The sequence below is a fragment of the Haliotis rubra genome, unplaced genomic scaffold (assembly GCF_003918875.1).
Source record: "Haliotis rubra isolate DU_JTF1 unplaced genomic scaffold, ASM391887v1 Scf148, whole genome shotgun sequence".
NCBI lineage: Eukaryota > Metazoa > Mollusca > Gastropoda > Lepetellida > Haliotidae > Haliotis > Haliotis rubra.
Window position 1 is genome coordinate 973,084 of NW_025765425.1, and position 16,626 is coordinate 989,709.

At 36.9% G+C, this 16,626-nt stretch overlaps 1 protein-coding gene across 1 annotated transcript in view; it reads left to right on the forward strand.

Moving 5' to 3' along the window:
* Positions 1-16,626, forward strand: part of LOC124269823 (discoidin domain-containing receptor 2-like) — a 238,426-nt gene that overhangs the window by 62,323 nt on the left and 159,477 nt on the right. Inside the window, exon 2 of the mRNA XM_046704856.1 lies at positions 16,015-16,313. Coding sequence (XP_046560812.1) covers positions 16,193-16,313 — 121 coding nt within the window. The 5' untranslated portion in view covers positions 16,015-16,192. The remainder of the gene's footprint in view (positions 1-16,014; positions 16,314-16,626) is intronic.

A 16,626-nucleotide genomic window follows, 5' to 3' on the forward strand; every position in this document is an offset into this window, starting at 1 on the left:
TACGTGTTGACTAGAGATGTGATCTCCATTGACTTATGGAATTGATTGTGCTGTGTAATATAAATGACCTTCACCTTTTCCTTACCGTTTTAGACATTCATAGCCGAGAAATGAAGCGCACATATCAGTATAAGATTGCAATAAGTGGGAACTTGATGCTGATGCCCTTTTTGAAATATGTATGGATAGTATGGAATAGAATAAGCAAGCAGAGTTTAATCTGCATATAGCAGTCTCCACTTCTATGCTTATATCACCGACATTGCCTAAATAATGTATACCACTTCTTCTTCAGAATTCTATGTTAAAGGCTTCCTGCTAATCCCTCTATGTGTTTGAGCTGGCATATGTGTAGTCTGTCATACAGACTCTGAAGCAAATATATCCAAGAAAGCCCACACAAGTCTAGAAAATGTGGCAAATCTAGATTTCCTCTGAAAATGAAGAAAGTCTCAGGGCTCCTTTTCATTATAAATATATTTTTTTTACTATGAACTTTTTTCAGTAAAATATGTTCATTTAGAGACTAGTTGTTAGTCTAGCATATGTGTATCGCTGGCCTATATGTTGTAAAATACTTAGTTAAATGACTAAAAAATTAACGATACCTTGTGTATTTGCATACCGGTAGATGAAAACAATTAAAATGAGTTGCCCGAAAACAACTCAAATGCTAAAACTTTAAAAATATGTTTTTTTGTCTCTTTTCTTTGAATATTGGCTTTAAAAAAAAAAAAAAAATAAATTGACATCAATTAAAAAAACACGATTAATCCTTCCTTTGTATGAAGAAGCTTGGTCTGTCAGCTGAAGATCTTTCTGCAGCTGATGACAGTCTTGAGGCTGATACAGAGTCTGGCAGGATGATTCTCTGACCTTTCATTTCTTCACATCATTTACACAGCACCTGGGGATATCATTAAAATTGTAAATGGACATAGACACTGAAATGAGACTTGGAGGAGTGAGTGAGTGAATGTTGCTTTCAGCAATATTTCAGCATATCATGGTGGGTACTCTATGAGAAGACTTCATACATTTAATCCATGTGGGTAGTTAAATCCATGCCTGCTGCATGACAAGCAGACATTTTAACCACAATGTTTCTACATTGTCCCATACAGGCACTTTGAGCGAGAGAGTGAATTAGGTTTTATGTCACTTTTAACAATATTTCAGAATATCATGGTGGGTACTCTATGAGAAGGCTTCACACATTTTATCCATTCCATGTGGGTAGTTGAATCCATGCTGCATGACAAGCAGACATTTCAGCCATAAGGATTCCATTATGTCCCTTTTAGCAATATTTCAGCATATCATGGTGGGTACACCAGAAGGAACCTTTACAAGTTTTAGCTTTATAGGGAATCAAACCCAGGCCTTCTGTAAGACCATCAAACACTTTAACCACAATGCTTCCACATTGTCCCACATGGATATAGGCACTTTGAGTGAGTGAATGAATTGGGTTTTAGGTCCCATTTAGCAATACCTAACCATATCGTGTTGGGTACACCAGAAGGTTTTGTGCATGTGGGGAATCAAACCCAGTCCTTCTTCATGACAAGCAAACACTCTAACCACAAGGCTTCCCCATCAACCATATTGATGCTGAACAAACAGACCCGCGAAGATCCGGGTTAGAATATTTATCTTCAGTAACCCATGCTTGTTGTAAGAGGCGACTAATGGGATCGGTTGGTCAGGCTCTCTGACTTGGTTGACACATGTCAACAGTTCCCAATTGTGCAGATCGATACTCATGCCGTTGATAACTGGATTGTCTGGTCCAGACTCGATTATTTACAGATCGCCGCCATATAGCTGGAATATTGCTAAGTGCAGCGTAAAACTATACTCACTCACTCAAAGATCAAACAGCAGACACCCTGCACCAATGATACATGAAGCGCGCCAACAATAAAACACTTTACAGACTTTAATGAGTCTTTATAACTCAAAACAAATGTCTGGGCTTCAGAAACGAATTTCATTCAGCAAAAAGATAAAGTTTTAGTGTCCATTAGCGTCTTACCTTTCTAATATACCTCTCATAAATAATATATATAGAACATGTTTTCTGAATAGATTCTAATTAGACCTGGAAGGGGAAACCCTTGATGTTGGGGCGGCTTTGGTGGATACCTTGTTTATTTCTATAATCTACATTTATCATTGCTCATATTGTGACTATAAATAATGGCGGCTTCACTGTCCAGTGGCTCTATTTGTAATGAGGGATTTTATTATCTTGTTAAAATGGCCAACACAGGTGATGGAGAGTGCAACACAGCTTGGCAAACACAGAATAATTGAAAGAAAATAATGTGTTCACGAGGACATACCTACTATTAATATATATGTTGGCCTGTTCACTTATATTTGACGGCCATCTTGGACACCTGCCATGACAGGGTACGACTCATGACCAACTTGGAGAGATGTAGGCTTGAAGATGTCAGATCTTTTGTTGGGAGTCATTGTTCAAACAGAGTTTGTTATATGTGCTGTATATATTTCTACCTAGTGAAGACAATTTGTCACTATGTCTTTCTTTGAAAATGTTGTATGATGTGCATATGGAGAATGTTACATGAATATTTCTTCATACAGTTTGGGTATTCTGTGTATGATATCACTGAGTGGTCACACTGTAGTGGTGGTGATGATGATGATGATGATGATGATGATGATGATGATGATGATGATGATGATGATGATGATGATGATGATGATGATGATGATGGTGGTGGTGGTTGTGATGAGGGGCGGTGGTGTAGCCTAGTGATTAAAGCATTTGCTTGTCACACCCAAGACCCAGGTTCGATTCCCCACATGGGTACAATGTGTGAAGCCCATTTCTGATGTCCCCACTCATGATATTGCTGAAAATTATTTACAGACTGTCCTTGTACTAAAAGTGGGGTAGGCTAGTGGTTAAAGCATTTGCTTGTCACTACCAAGGCCCAGGTTCGATCTCCCCACATGGGTACAATGTTGAAGCCCACTTCTGGTGTCCCCACTCTGATATTGCTGGAATAATGCCACAAGTGGAAATTGCTAACTCCCAGGTCCAAAACTCAAACTCTCCCTCACTCACTCACTCACTCACTCACCACTCACTCACTCACTCACTCACTCATACTCCTGACTGACAAAACATATTGTAGTGTTTTAAAAACAGGTCAGATGTCTTTTGCAACATGTATCAATAATACTTAAATACAGAAGAAGCAAAAATGTCTTTTTAAACAGACAAGCATAATAGTCAGTTTCATAGACATAAGATAAATTGGGTCTATTGATAACAATATAACAATGAATAAAACAACAAATTCCTTTTCTCATAAGAAATCTCTGTTAAAAGCATAGTCGATTGTACAATTCCACATGTATAAACAATATAATAATAATTTGAGGGAAGAAACACATTAAATGTAGTGTATGGAAAATAACCTTAGTTTCCTAAAGTCAAGATATACATATTACATGTACAATAAAAAATAATCTCTTCTGGTATTTTTATTTCTAAAGGTCATCATTCTATAGCAGTAACGAAAATGTTAAATATTTCAATTTTATGTAGTACGAGCTAACTACGGGGCAGTTGATATTCAAGTCACACAGCAAATTGGACAGTTATGTGGAACAGTTTTACTTACTTCTTGACAAATTGCTGGTATTATTCAATCTGTTAACTCAGGCAAGGCCATGTTTGCTTGTAATGGAAGGGATTGGGATATGGGGCTCACGAAATATGCTGTTCAAATACATAGGGTGAATTTAAATTCATTGCTGGTATGTTTGTGTGAGCCTCCACTGTTGGAAGGTGACATTGTCAGGATAATTTTGTTTGTCTGGGTTCACACCTACTTCATAATTGCTACTGAGTTCACTGTGGTTTCTTTCATAATGTGCCATTTGTAAAAAGTAAATAATGATTATTGTCCAATTAGCGTTAGATCTGTCGACTATGTCCACAAGACTCCCAGCTGTCATACGCTTAAACTGTTCACTAAATACAATCACTTAAGAGGATATGTAACAGTAGACAGTTCAAAATGTGATGTGAAGTGGTACTGGGTCCTGATTCACATAACGTCACTGGTACGTCCTGATTCACATAACGTACGTAGCACAATGTCATTCGTAACCTTATGATAAAGTATAGAGTTACGATGGGTTGTAATGTTACGAACGCTTTATAGATTGGGACCCTGGTTTCTTCAATAAAAGCAAAAGTACCTTTCCATAATGTTGGTCTCTTCTAAAAGCAGAGTCCATTGTGAGATTCCCACAATATCATAAGCATGTTGTTTTTTATCTCTATCAAAAAATATTCTCAGTGTTAGTGAAAATGTGAGCGTATCCTGCCCCATTTGGTCCCCATCACAAACACATGCAAGGGCAAGTCAACTGTTCACCTGAAAAAATACATGAGGAAATATGGTCAGTCAGAACAGATGGCATAAACGATGAAGTTTCTCATTTTACATGTTGTTTTCGAAATAAACTTCAGATGATATTTGCTTTCATTAGTTTTGAATCTTCAAAGACAGATATGTAACTGTTCCTATGACAACCACTTTAGAAACAAAACCCTGGGGGATCAAGAAATTAAGTTTTTGATTAAGTTTCTCATGTGGAATAATAACATACAAAGTTGAAAAAATAAAATGTTTTGACATAATTGAACTTTTTTTTTTATGATATTGTAAAAGCTCAGTCAAGAACTGTGAGGTTTTGAAAATCCACATGTTATTAGAAATACTGATCAATTATTTGAGTTGACATATGATATAAGCTGTCTGGACCAGGTTCCATGAAGTGGTCTTATCGCTAATCTTTGGTAAAGTATGGGAGTTACAAGAGTATTAGCGCTAAAACCACATCAAGTCTACAGTAAAGATTGGGAGTTAAACAGCTAAACAATGTTGGTCGTCACTCATAGGGGAGTACAACAAAATCCTCCATCCAGCTTTATCCATCCCAAGACTGTATTAATCCCAACCTTCATTAGAGAGCAACCATTCAATTCCTGCAGGGGTGGATGGGAGATTTTTAAAAATGAATGGTTGCATCAGAAGTACACCCAAAATAAATGTTAGATATGGTGGAAAAATTTAACATGTTTTATGGAAAATATCAATATCGGTTGGTTAAAGCAGGGAAAGAAATAGATTTTTTTAAACTATATTCCCGGCCTCCACCCCTACACTAATCAAATGAATTCTCCCATATCCTTATCTGTAAAACATATATATATTCAACCACAGTCTAAAAGGATTGTCAAGGGCTTCTATGCTTAAATTTAAAACTCTACTTTATTTGAAAGATTTCATGTGGCCCCATATGTCCTGATATGAATGTTTTTTATGATTTAATCATGAAATGTAAACTGCTGCCTTTTTACGCAAATATTCAAGTTCGGATTCCTCTACTTCTGTTCGGTTATTTCTCCTAATCACTTCAGTGTGTAGTTCCCAGCAAGTATTGACATCAAAATAAATCACCTGAGTCGGGATGAAATATTACATAAAGCAAAGTAAGGATAATAATGATAGCAGATTAAGGCTTCAGTGTGTCATTCGTAATAGCTGCTAGGGACATTAAGGGAGTAACAGAGCTTAAAGCTATCAACATATTTTATGTAGTGAGTCAAGATTGAGGGCTGCTGAAGCTCCAGGAGTCTGTAGGTGTCAAGCTGGACAACGTGGCTTGGTCACTCTTATTGGTTTGTAATTGCTTGGCAGACGTCAAACATCCCTCTTCTCATATCTATACTGGTCAAGCGGTCAAGCGGAACCAACCATACATCATGGTCACAATGTCACGTGCATGCTGTATGAGCTGTGAAACTCATACACCTCTGTTCATGTAGGGCCTGGTGTAGCAAGCTCCAGACACTGACCAACTGTTTCCAACAGGTCTGTATTCATGTTTTGTACTTTTGTTGATAGGTACCAGAATTATTATTCTTTGCGTTTTAATCCTGCATAAATGAAGAAATGAGTGTATATATGTTTAGGGATTATTTATCAGAGTCACACTGGGGAAATAACTCAACATTAAACATATAAGTACAGTAGAATACTTTTATAACGAACACGGATATAACGAACTGACGGCTTTAGCGAACTGTTTTAAAAGTCCCGAATAAACCTTATATTATCATATAAAAAAGTGAATAGCGAACTATGGATATAATGAACTAATTTCAGTGGTCCCTTGGAGTTCGTTATAAAGGTATTTTACTGTATTAAAGTTGGTACTATTTTGTAGATTTTAATCTGACAAAGGTTTTCAGCTTTAATTTAAGTGAGAAAGCTATTTCCATAGTTATAAGCAATGTTTACTATAATAGTTCATTGTACTATGGTGGTTTTCACCATCACAAACACATGCAAAGGCTAATAATTTCTTCCACTATAAAACTTTGGATCATAAGGTTTAAGTCAAAATATGAACTTGCCTCTGGAATAATTGTTGTCCAAACTAGACTTATATATGTGCAGTGGTGAGGATTGATCACATGCAGTGTAAACATACTTCTTTCAAAAGTTTAGAATCACTTAAAACACTCACTATATGTTATGTATTATATACATGGTTACATCGAAGATTGATTTCTCCACTAACTTGGGGGAGCAACTGCAAACCTTATGCAGATGAATTGCACAAGGATTATGCATCAAATTGCTGAAAAGCATGTGCACATATCGTGCATGTGAACAGCTGCGTTTTGGTGTAAAGTTTTGTAAAGAATTTGCCTTTTTTAACTGAGTTTTATCATTTGTTGAACTCATGACAATATACTTCAATGTTACGAATATGTTTTACAGTACATCAGTTCATGTTTAAACAGTATGGAATTTTTTTAGCAAAATCTAGTTTAGAACAGTTGACTGAAGTAAGTGGCTACATTTACACCAGTGAGTCTAAACTTTTGAAATGTAGTATATTGTGCAAAAACATTTAATGGTATTGAAATATGGTTTTGGATAGGTCTTTAGACAGTTCATTTGAAATGCAAGAAAACATTTAATGGTATTGAAATATGGTTTTAGATGGGTCTTTAGACAGTCCATTTGAAATGCAACTTCTTGAGATAACATAATCTGAAGAAAAACATTTTATGGGGGATAAAAGGTAAAATGGCTAGGACAATTGAAAATCAGTGATGACACCAGGTGTTTAGGAAAAGGGTACATACATCCTGACCTGCTGGTAGCACCAACATGATGACCATTCAACAAATATTATGTCTTAGCTGTCAGACACAGCACAGCGTCCAGTTTTCATTCAGCATATTTTTTGTACCATATTTCAACATTTCCATTGAGCTAATTTCCCCACAACAAAATGTATATATGAATAAATAACTTACACATGCAGGACCAATATTTATACTCCAGCGATGGGACATCTCACCATACAATTTTTTATTCATTTTTAACTCCAGAATATACATATATACATCATTCTTTGTTCAAAATAGCACAATTTACGGTCATATTTTACAGATGAAAGCATTGGCTATATCCACATCGATTTCTTTATTCAGTGTAAAAAAAAGTGGGTTAGTCATTGTTACAGTTTATAAGGTGATGTTATCAAAGTCTTGTTAGACAATATTTCCTGGTTCAAATGTCTCTACTTTGGGCATTATGAATCGGCTGTAACTCCCTGGAGATACAAGTGGTCTCGTATATATTTCCATTCATTGTATGGTAGCATCTTTTGTAAACATTAACCACATTCTACCACAAGTACAAAAACTAGGAAACCTTTCATCCATGCTATGAATAATCATTTCAGTGTTCAGAGGATAAATCACTTGGCGGTTCGGTAAGAAGAAACAATCTTATCAGAATTTGTTTATTTATGTCGCCATTATTCACAGGGGTTTTTAATCGTGAAAAAAATGACATCCTTGTTTATCAAAGTTGACATGGACACTGCAGAATGATTTAAACTTGGTAGAAGTCACTGCTGGATTAAACCCAACAAAAATACGAAACAATACTTCTGTATCTTGTATGTTGCTATCAGCGCTATCTGTCTCCCATGACAAAGTTATACCTGTACAGCTCGCTACCGGTGATACCTGCCCAGGTAGCTCGCTGACAACTTCAAAAGAGCTTTTGAAGCAGAAAATTTACGGTGGCTTTTTTACTGAGTTGCACAATCTCCTATTCACTTAATGTATATAGCAGTCCTTTGTATCGGATGGTGTCCGTCAAACGTTGAAAACTCTGATTGCTATCTGTAGAGAAGACTGTGTCTGATATGATCATCAACCAATTCAGACATGGTTCAAGTAGAGAAATTTAGTTTTTTATCCTTATTTTATAGTCAGTCGGTTTCTTTAATACTCGGATTTGTACGGAGAACTGTGGTTGCTTGACAAAAGTGACATCCAAGAAGGTTTTACGGGAATAAAAGACAGATTTCTACACATTTTATATGGGATGTGAAAATCATTATGCAGTAAGTTAACAGTCTGGTGTGCATGGTGCTAAGTATATTGTCACAGGCTTGTTATGGAAATGAACCAAGGTATGTTTTATGTTAGAATAGCAGTGTATAGTATTGCTGAAGCTTCTTTGAAGATCGTTCTCGTCTTGAATATAACTTTGTGACCAGGAACTTTATTGTAACATTATTTGTGGATTGCATATTCATGATGAGAAATGTCCATGTTTAACTTGGAAATATTCTTGAGACCAACTTTACAGCTGTTTTTTGTCTTTTTTATTTTCCTGTTTTATTTGTTCCTGTTCATATGCTAGGAGCCAAAATAGCATCATGTAGAATTCTTTCTTGACATATCTTTTCATATGTGCAGAAAACATATTGAAAATTGTGAGGTTTTGTTGTTGCACTAACTCGATATTGTTTACAGTTGTGAAAAAAGAAGCACTGAGAACATAAGTCCTGAGTCTGCTGTCTGACATGTTTATTCAAAGAATAATCAATTTTACATGGCAGACGTGCATATTCAATCACAGTTAGTTCCGAAGGTAAAACCATACTTTGCATCAACTAATGTTCAAAAAGTTGGGGAAGTTTTCAGTTACTCTTTGCAAGCTTGTTCTGGACAATGGTGATTCGATAAGATGACATTACTCAGAACTGTTTCATTGGCATTTTAGAAGTCAGTAACAGTCTGTTGTATGGTTGAGTTCCATCCTAGTAGCCTAAAATCTGGATAGTTTATTTGGAATATTGATTACACTTCAGTTTTGTGACTAAAGTGACATTTTTGTTTGTATCTAGTTCAGAGAATAATTTTTGAAATATATTATCCAGCATGGTTGAGTTCCATCCAGTGTTGACATCAGTATCTGTTGCAGTAGGGATGATGGGGCAGCCTAATGGTTAAAGTGTTCGCTCGTCACGCTGAAGACCCGGTTTGATAATTCATCACATGGGTACAATGTGTGAAGCCCATTTCTGGTGTCCCCCGCCGTGATATTGCTGGAATATTGCTAAAAGCGGGTAAAACTAAACTTACTCACTCACTCACTCCATCCAGTGTTTGAACCCACACTCCCAGAGTGAGTCAGCAGTACACCAAGTCAGCAATGTCACCGCGGCCTCCACAAACATGGGACAAGTCTGACAACCACAGGGTCTGAATCACGTACATGTCTACCCCTCTGATAACAGTTGTTACTTTTGACTACTTTCTACAAGGCATTGTGTATTTATAGCCTTTGGGCATGGGAGCTGTGCCAAGTTGTACCTATCAGGGGTACACAGCATATGTGATGTAGAAAACAAGACGTTGGACTTTCCTATGTGTGGATCCCGTTGTGGATGAGTAGGTTAAATTGGTGGGTGACTTCGTGTGGTGGCAGTTAAGTGTTTGAATCCTGGATGGGACTCACCCTAAACAGAATTGGAATTTCTACTTCACCACAAAAAGTAGTCTATCATACAGACCCTGAAGCAAATATATCCAAGAAAGCCCACCCAAGTCTAGAAAATATGGCAAGTCTAGATTTCCACAGCTTCTGAAAATGAAGTAAGTCTCAGGTCTCGTTTCATTATATTATATTGTTGTTACTATGAGCTTTTTTTGTAAAATCTGTAAAATATGTTCATGTCAGGGACTGGTTGTTAGGCTACACAAGTTTGTTCAGATATAAGATTGATAACATTTCACAACTTTCTAAAAAGCATTGTGTATTCATAGATGTACACAATCATGTCAGAATTCTAAGTCTCGACAAGATGTTGTATCAGTGCAGTGGTCGACAGCATGAGCATCAATCAACACAATAAGGATTCAGTGCATAACATGCAATAGCACCCCATCTGTGAACATGTACTTCATGAATGGGATCCGGAGCATTATACATGGGATTGTAGTAATTATTACATATGTCATCAGTGGCAGCTTAATTTGTGTGATTACATACACACTCTCTTAGCGTAATTAACTAATAACGTTACACCAAGAATAGGGCGTGGTTGGGTAGCGTAGTGGTTAAAGCATTCACTCATCATAATGATGACCCGGGTTCAGTTACCCACATGGGTCACACACTCACTCACTCACTGGGTCACACACTCACTCACTGGGTCACACACTCACTCACTGGGTCACACACTCACTCACTGGGTCACACACTCACTCACTCACTCACTGGGTCACTCACTCACTGGGTCACTCACTCACTGGGCTACACACTCACTCACTCACTGGGTCACACACTCACTTGGTCACTCACTCACTCACTCACTGGGTCACTCACTCACTGGATCACACACTCACTCACTCACTGGGTCACACACTCACTCACTGGGTCACTCACTCACTTTCTCACTCTCTAAGATAGAATATGTATATTTAGCTGGTCTATACATCAACTTTGTAACTCAACAGAAATGTTTTCAAAATAATCGGTAGATATTTCTTTCCCATAAAAGTACAACCAGACTAAATGTACTCTCAGATTATACAATCTCAGTCTGTCAGTTGTACGTTGTACAGGGTAATATCAGCTGTGACAGTGCATCATGCTCCAGGGTCTCAAGAACAACTTCATGAGATACATAGTTTCAAGCTCAGAGCAGTTGATATATGAAGTATGGTAACCTTTAACCCAAAGGCTTCCTTTTATTTGGTTGAGATGACTACGATAGTCCCCAGGACATTTCTGCTATCCGTACATCACTCAGATGCCGACAAGCAATTACATATATGGCAACAATATCACAGGCATTTTTTCTAGTGGGTGTTATGAGCTGAATGTTTGATGTGAAGCTAATTAATTAGCAGTGTGTCAAGTAGTGGATGGAATGAAATGGAAACTGTACAGAGAAAAATTAGTGGTCTTGTGCTTGTTTTAAGGAAATGTAACCTTCACAGGTACAACCTTGTTTAGCATTAAGCAAGTTTTGAACTTAAGTTTGATCAAACTTGCTTACATTTGCTTTAAGCTCAATAGGGCTCCATTCCAAAATCTCCATGATCTTAGCCCTAAGGTGATTGTAACTAAGAGTTGGTTGGTTGTTTAACGCAGCAGTCAGCAATATTCCAGCTTTATGGCAGCAGTCTGTAAATAATCCAGTGATCAGCATCATGAGTATCGAGTCCAGTTAGTCGCCTCTTAGGACAAGGATGAGTTGCTGAAGACCAATTCTAACCTGGATCTTCATGAGTTGCTTATTTTGATCTCAGGTTGGATAAAATTTGCATGCATTTTTTAGCTCAATTCCACAATCTCCAGGTGATTGTAACTAAAGACTTTAACATAGTGTTATGATCATCTTTGCACTAAGATGGCTTTGTGAACATGGCCCAGGATGTCCAGGTCAGTTCCAAAACTGCAAAGCGATGAACTTGGAACTCCAGAGGATGTACAAGAACAAAATGGGCCCATATTTGTTCATGGTATAACAATGTATATCAAATTAATCTATTGTTTATACTTAGAATATAATTATATAAATATCTCTTAATGTTTTTCGTCAAAATGGTAAAATTCAACATTTGTGCAAACCACAAACTGCAGGAGTACAATATGAAGTGTCATGTGATCGGGACTTGTTCATAGGATGGACTTCACAAATCTGGTGATTCTGTAAACTGTAAGGAAACATTCTTTTATTGAAGAAAACATTCGAGCATCATTTTATGAGAAATAAAGAGGTTCATAGAGATGATATTTTTATTAATTATGTGTTCCATGAAAGTTGAGTTCAGATTTAATCATATTATTTTGATCGAGAAATTAAAATTGTGTGAATTCAGTGCTCAAGCTTAATCTTTGTGTCTCAATAGACAATTTTTAGTCGTTTATATCCACAATCATCTGAACTACAACTTTTGCTTTTGTTGACAATGTAGTAAAAATGAATTGTAATATCTCAAAATTTTGGTTAATATTATAAAATGATAATAAGAACAAAATGATAAGGAAAATGTTTTCAGTGCCTTGTCATAATTTTAGTATTTTACAACAACCCATAAGTTCGCAGCTTCCAAGTATTGAAAAAAAATGAGCTTTGTCAGATGAAACACCAAAGCATTTTGACATCCAAAACAATGTTACTTTTAAAATGGTGAAATTTTAAGAAGATAAACACAATGGTGAAAAAAAAGGATTGATAACTGGCAAAAAAACAGCCTGGGTGGTTTTTCACATAAGTAGCATTAAAATTTGGAATGACCCTTATCGTGGAATTTATGAGCCGATATGAAGACATCTTTACTTTGTGAACCTCGATTTATGCAGCTGATCAAAGCTGTGCTCTTGCTGACTTGTTGGTGAGGGTGCTCATGTTTTGTGGGACATCTGTGTAAGTGATTTACCTGTCTCTCCAGGTGAGCGATCACTCACCCACATCATGGGGGGACACAAGAAGTTAACAACATAACTCACATTGAAATTATAGTCGCCAAATCCTTTAGGGCTATTAAATACTTATCCTGCTGTTCTATTGAAATAGTTGACAATATGATCGTTTTAAAAATTAGCTGTAGTAAATTATCTTGCTCCTAAACAACCTTTTGGACATTCATATCTGATAAAGATTTTATGGTTTAAATCTACCTGACTTCAGTCACCTGATTTATTCAGCCTCGATTAACTGTAAGTGGAAACAAAGAATTCTACCTGCAGTTACCCTGTAATACCTGGAAAGTTTATGTAAAGTCAGTGTGTGTGGTTTGTAGTAGATTAACTACATACTTCCAACAGCCCGAGGCTTCATGGGCCCATGATCAAGCTGTGTGCCGATTTGATTAACCATACATTATTTTTCACACTTGATTTCTCAAAAACCTTTGTAAGTATGGAAGTGTTTAGAGCAGTAGTGAGCCTATTGAAGATATGGTCATTACAAGCAATGTTGACACAAGGCATCGAGGTGTGAAGGGAACTAAGCCTGGAGTCACTACCAGAGGGTTAGAAGTTAGGTATGTGTGAAATGGGAGGGAAACGCTCTCTATAGCCTTTGTACTCACCTCTCAGCTCTGTGTACACCTACTTTGATAGGTGTACCTTGAACATACCTGCATAGCTGAATTTACAGGTGAAGGAAACCTACTGGTCTGTATAACTTTTTTTAAGTGAAGAAATCTGGTGTAACTCTAAGCCTTTCTAGGATGTAGTTAAACTGGTCAATTTTGTTTCTTTTGTGAGTGGCTGCATTAGACCTGTGTACACTACTCAAAATAGTATAAGGATCACCAATGATTTCCTATAACTATTTAATCTGTACATGACATAGAATATGAAAGATTTGGGTGACCCCTATTTATTTTGAGTAGTATAACCCTCATGGCTCACGACACAGATACAGACAGACTAATCTAATACAGTGTAAGTATTGTATTGATTAACACTATGTCGGTATCCAGGCTGTATGTTAGATGTTTAACACTGCTCAATTGTCCAGCTACTGAACAACAATGATCAGGTCTTGGAGAGACAGTGATCAATATTGTAAGCAACGATCACAGGGATATAATGACACACTGTCAACCAAGTCATCCAGGCTGAACACCTGATCCATTTCGACATTGTATTACCAACATGTGTTACAGGGGACTTCAAACCAGAAATTCCCAAAGTTTAACACCATATAACTTGTTATAACTATTTGTGACATGTACAATTTGTTTCAAATTATCCTTTGAGAAGATGTCCAATGTTACATAGTAACTGTTTCTATGTGTGTAGTCAGGCACTGATCATGGGAATGGTGGCTAGGACAGGGGAAGGAAAAGGGTCGCCCAATACAAGGACAATCTGTTATGGGAGGGTTTCAAAGAAAAGCGAAAACAAATAAAAGACGAAAATGAAAAAAAGTTTTGAAAAATCGATGCTGAACAAAAAAGTTCAGAATCATAAACATTTTTATATACTGTACACATTAAAACAAACCACCTAAAATAATATCAATAAAACTTATCATGATCCCTAACTTTCATGGTTAAGTATAGAAGTGAATTTGTGGACCTGAAAAACTAACAGTGGAATTAACATGCAAGATTTTTCTCATGGATTTTTTAAAACTGAATAGCAAAAAAACACAACAATGCATATTCTGGACATGTCAGGTCACCATTAATATTCTCAGATTTTCATTTTTGTAAATCATATTGAATATTTCACATTTTCACCTGTATGATATACCGGTACATATGTCATTAACACTTAAAAGACTTTTTTGGTTAGTTTTCCTCACAGCTATTCACAATAAAGTCACATCCTCTGTGTTGTGTAAGAATCCCTCATTGCTTCAATTCAATCTGTGATTGTAATTGTTCAATTTAGTTTCACCAAAAAATAAGGGAAGTTCAAAATGATTAATTTCTAGACATCAAGACCATTCCTGGCAGGCTGACACATCAAATGCTTCTTTGTAAAAACTCCGCTGTACATGAGGGATTGTTCACTGTTTAAATGTCACCATGGTGATTTGAATGACATGGGGGTGAAAGATTAACTATTCCTGTAAACTGTTGGGTTATGTTAATAACATCATAAAATACTCTGTCTCTCAACATCAGCAAATCTATTTTATTTTGAAATATTGTAAAGATATATTACACATTATAATTTTTCACATCTATATGAAAAATTATAATGTGTAATATATAATTTATATCTCATAAGTTACATACTGCTATATCTATTGTTAAAAAATGAATCGGCTCTTCAGAATACCCCAGATTGCTTTTATTGTTGAAAAGAAACAGATGCTACCCAAAAAAGTTCAAGAAAACTGGACTTTTTAACATTACTATATAATTGGGGTGGTGGGGTAGCCTAGTGGTTAAAGCGTTGGCTCGTCACGCCGAAGACCGGGTTGAATCCCCACAAGGGTACAATGTGTGAAGCCCATTTCTGGTGTTCCCCAGCCGTGATGTTGCTGGAATATTGCTAAAAGCAGCGTAAAACCAAACTCAGTCAGTCAGTCAGTACTATATAATTTCTCTTTGTATGAAGGTTAAGTGTAGTAATATGATAGAATCAGGTCCTGGACTTCTTTAAGTAGTGTATATTTGAATTATGTTTAGTCTTTTCATATGGTGAAAATAGAGTTGATAGAATAACGAAGGCTGAAGATGACATAGAAAATGTGTGTTCTCCAAATTTTCATGCTGTTGAAATAAACTCTAGCATCAGTAGTTACAAAATGAATGTCAAGATCTACAACATAATCTCAACTTCATTATAAATTTTAATGAAGAGTAGGTGTAGAAAGGCCTTGTAATGACTATAGCACACATGTGCCAGCCTGAGGACTGGACTACCCTCATGGTCCTGCTATGTGTGAAAGCACTTATGAATGGGAGAAAACAGGGGGTAGCCTTCAGCACTGTAATGTTAAACACAGGGCAGCAGCCTCACAGGGGTTTCCACTTAGAACAACCCATCTCCTACATCAGCCTAGCCACATTTCCCACCTGCCCTCCCCACCACATAATGAGCCTGCCCAACTCCATAATGAACCTTATATTGAAAGAGATTGTTGGCTATTCCACAGTGCTCCAAGCAGGGAGAGAGGCTGACAGAAGCATGCTTGTCTGCTGCCGCATGGATCGACAGTTAACGGAGACACGGCCGTCCTGCATTTGGTCTTAGATTGTGTCTACAGAAGGGGACACCCTCCACATGAGGTGTGACAAAGTGTGGATTGTGTAGTGTACTAGACTGACCACAACATGGATTACACCTGGACAGACATGGCTAGAAGAAAGGCTGGAACATGTCCACTATCCTTACGGATGCTACTATTACTATGGGTTGTGTTCACTGGAAGCTTCGGGGATGTTTTTGTCGCAGGTGAGTACTCCGACCACAGCCATGGTTTCAGTCTTTCAAGCAGTGTTGGCCAGTCTTTGGCTTGTGTCTTGTGCCTTTTTTTCAGCTGTTTCTTTGATTCCTGTCAATATTCAGATGGATTTGACCAAGGATTATCCATTCTTTGTTGTATTGTGTCTGTGCGTCTCATATCGACAGGAGACAGCCGTTCCAAGCATGTGTCACCCATGGATTTTACCGCTAAATGGATTATTATGTGAATATGTCGTTACAAAGGATTAATATTGCTTCAAAGGATACATACATTTTCATCATGGGATAAGTATAATTATCT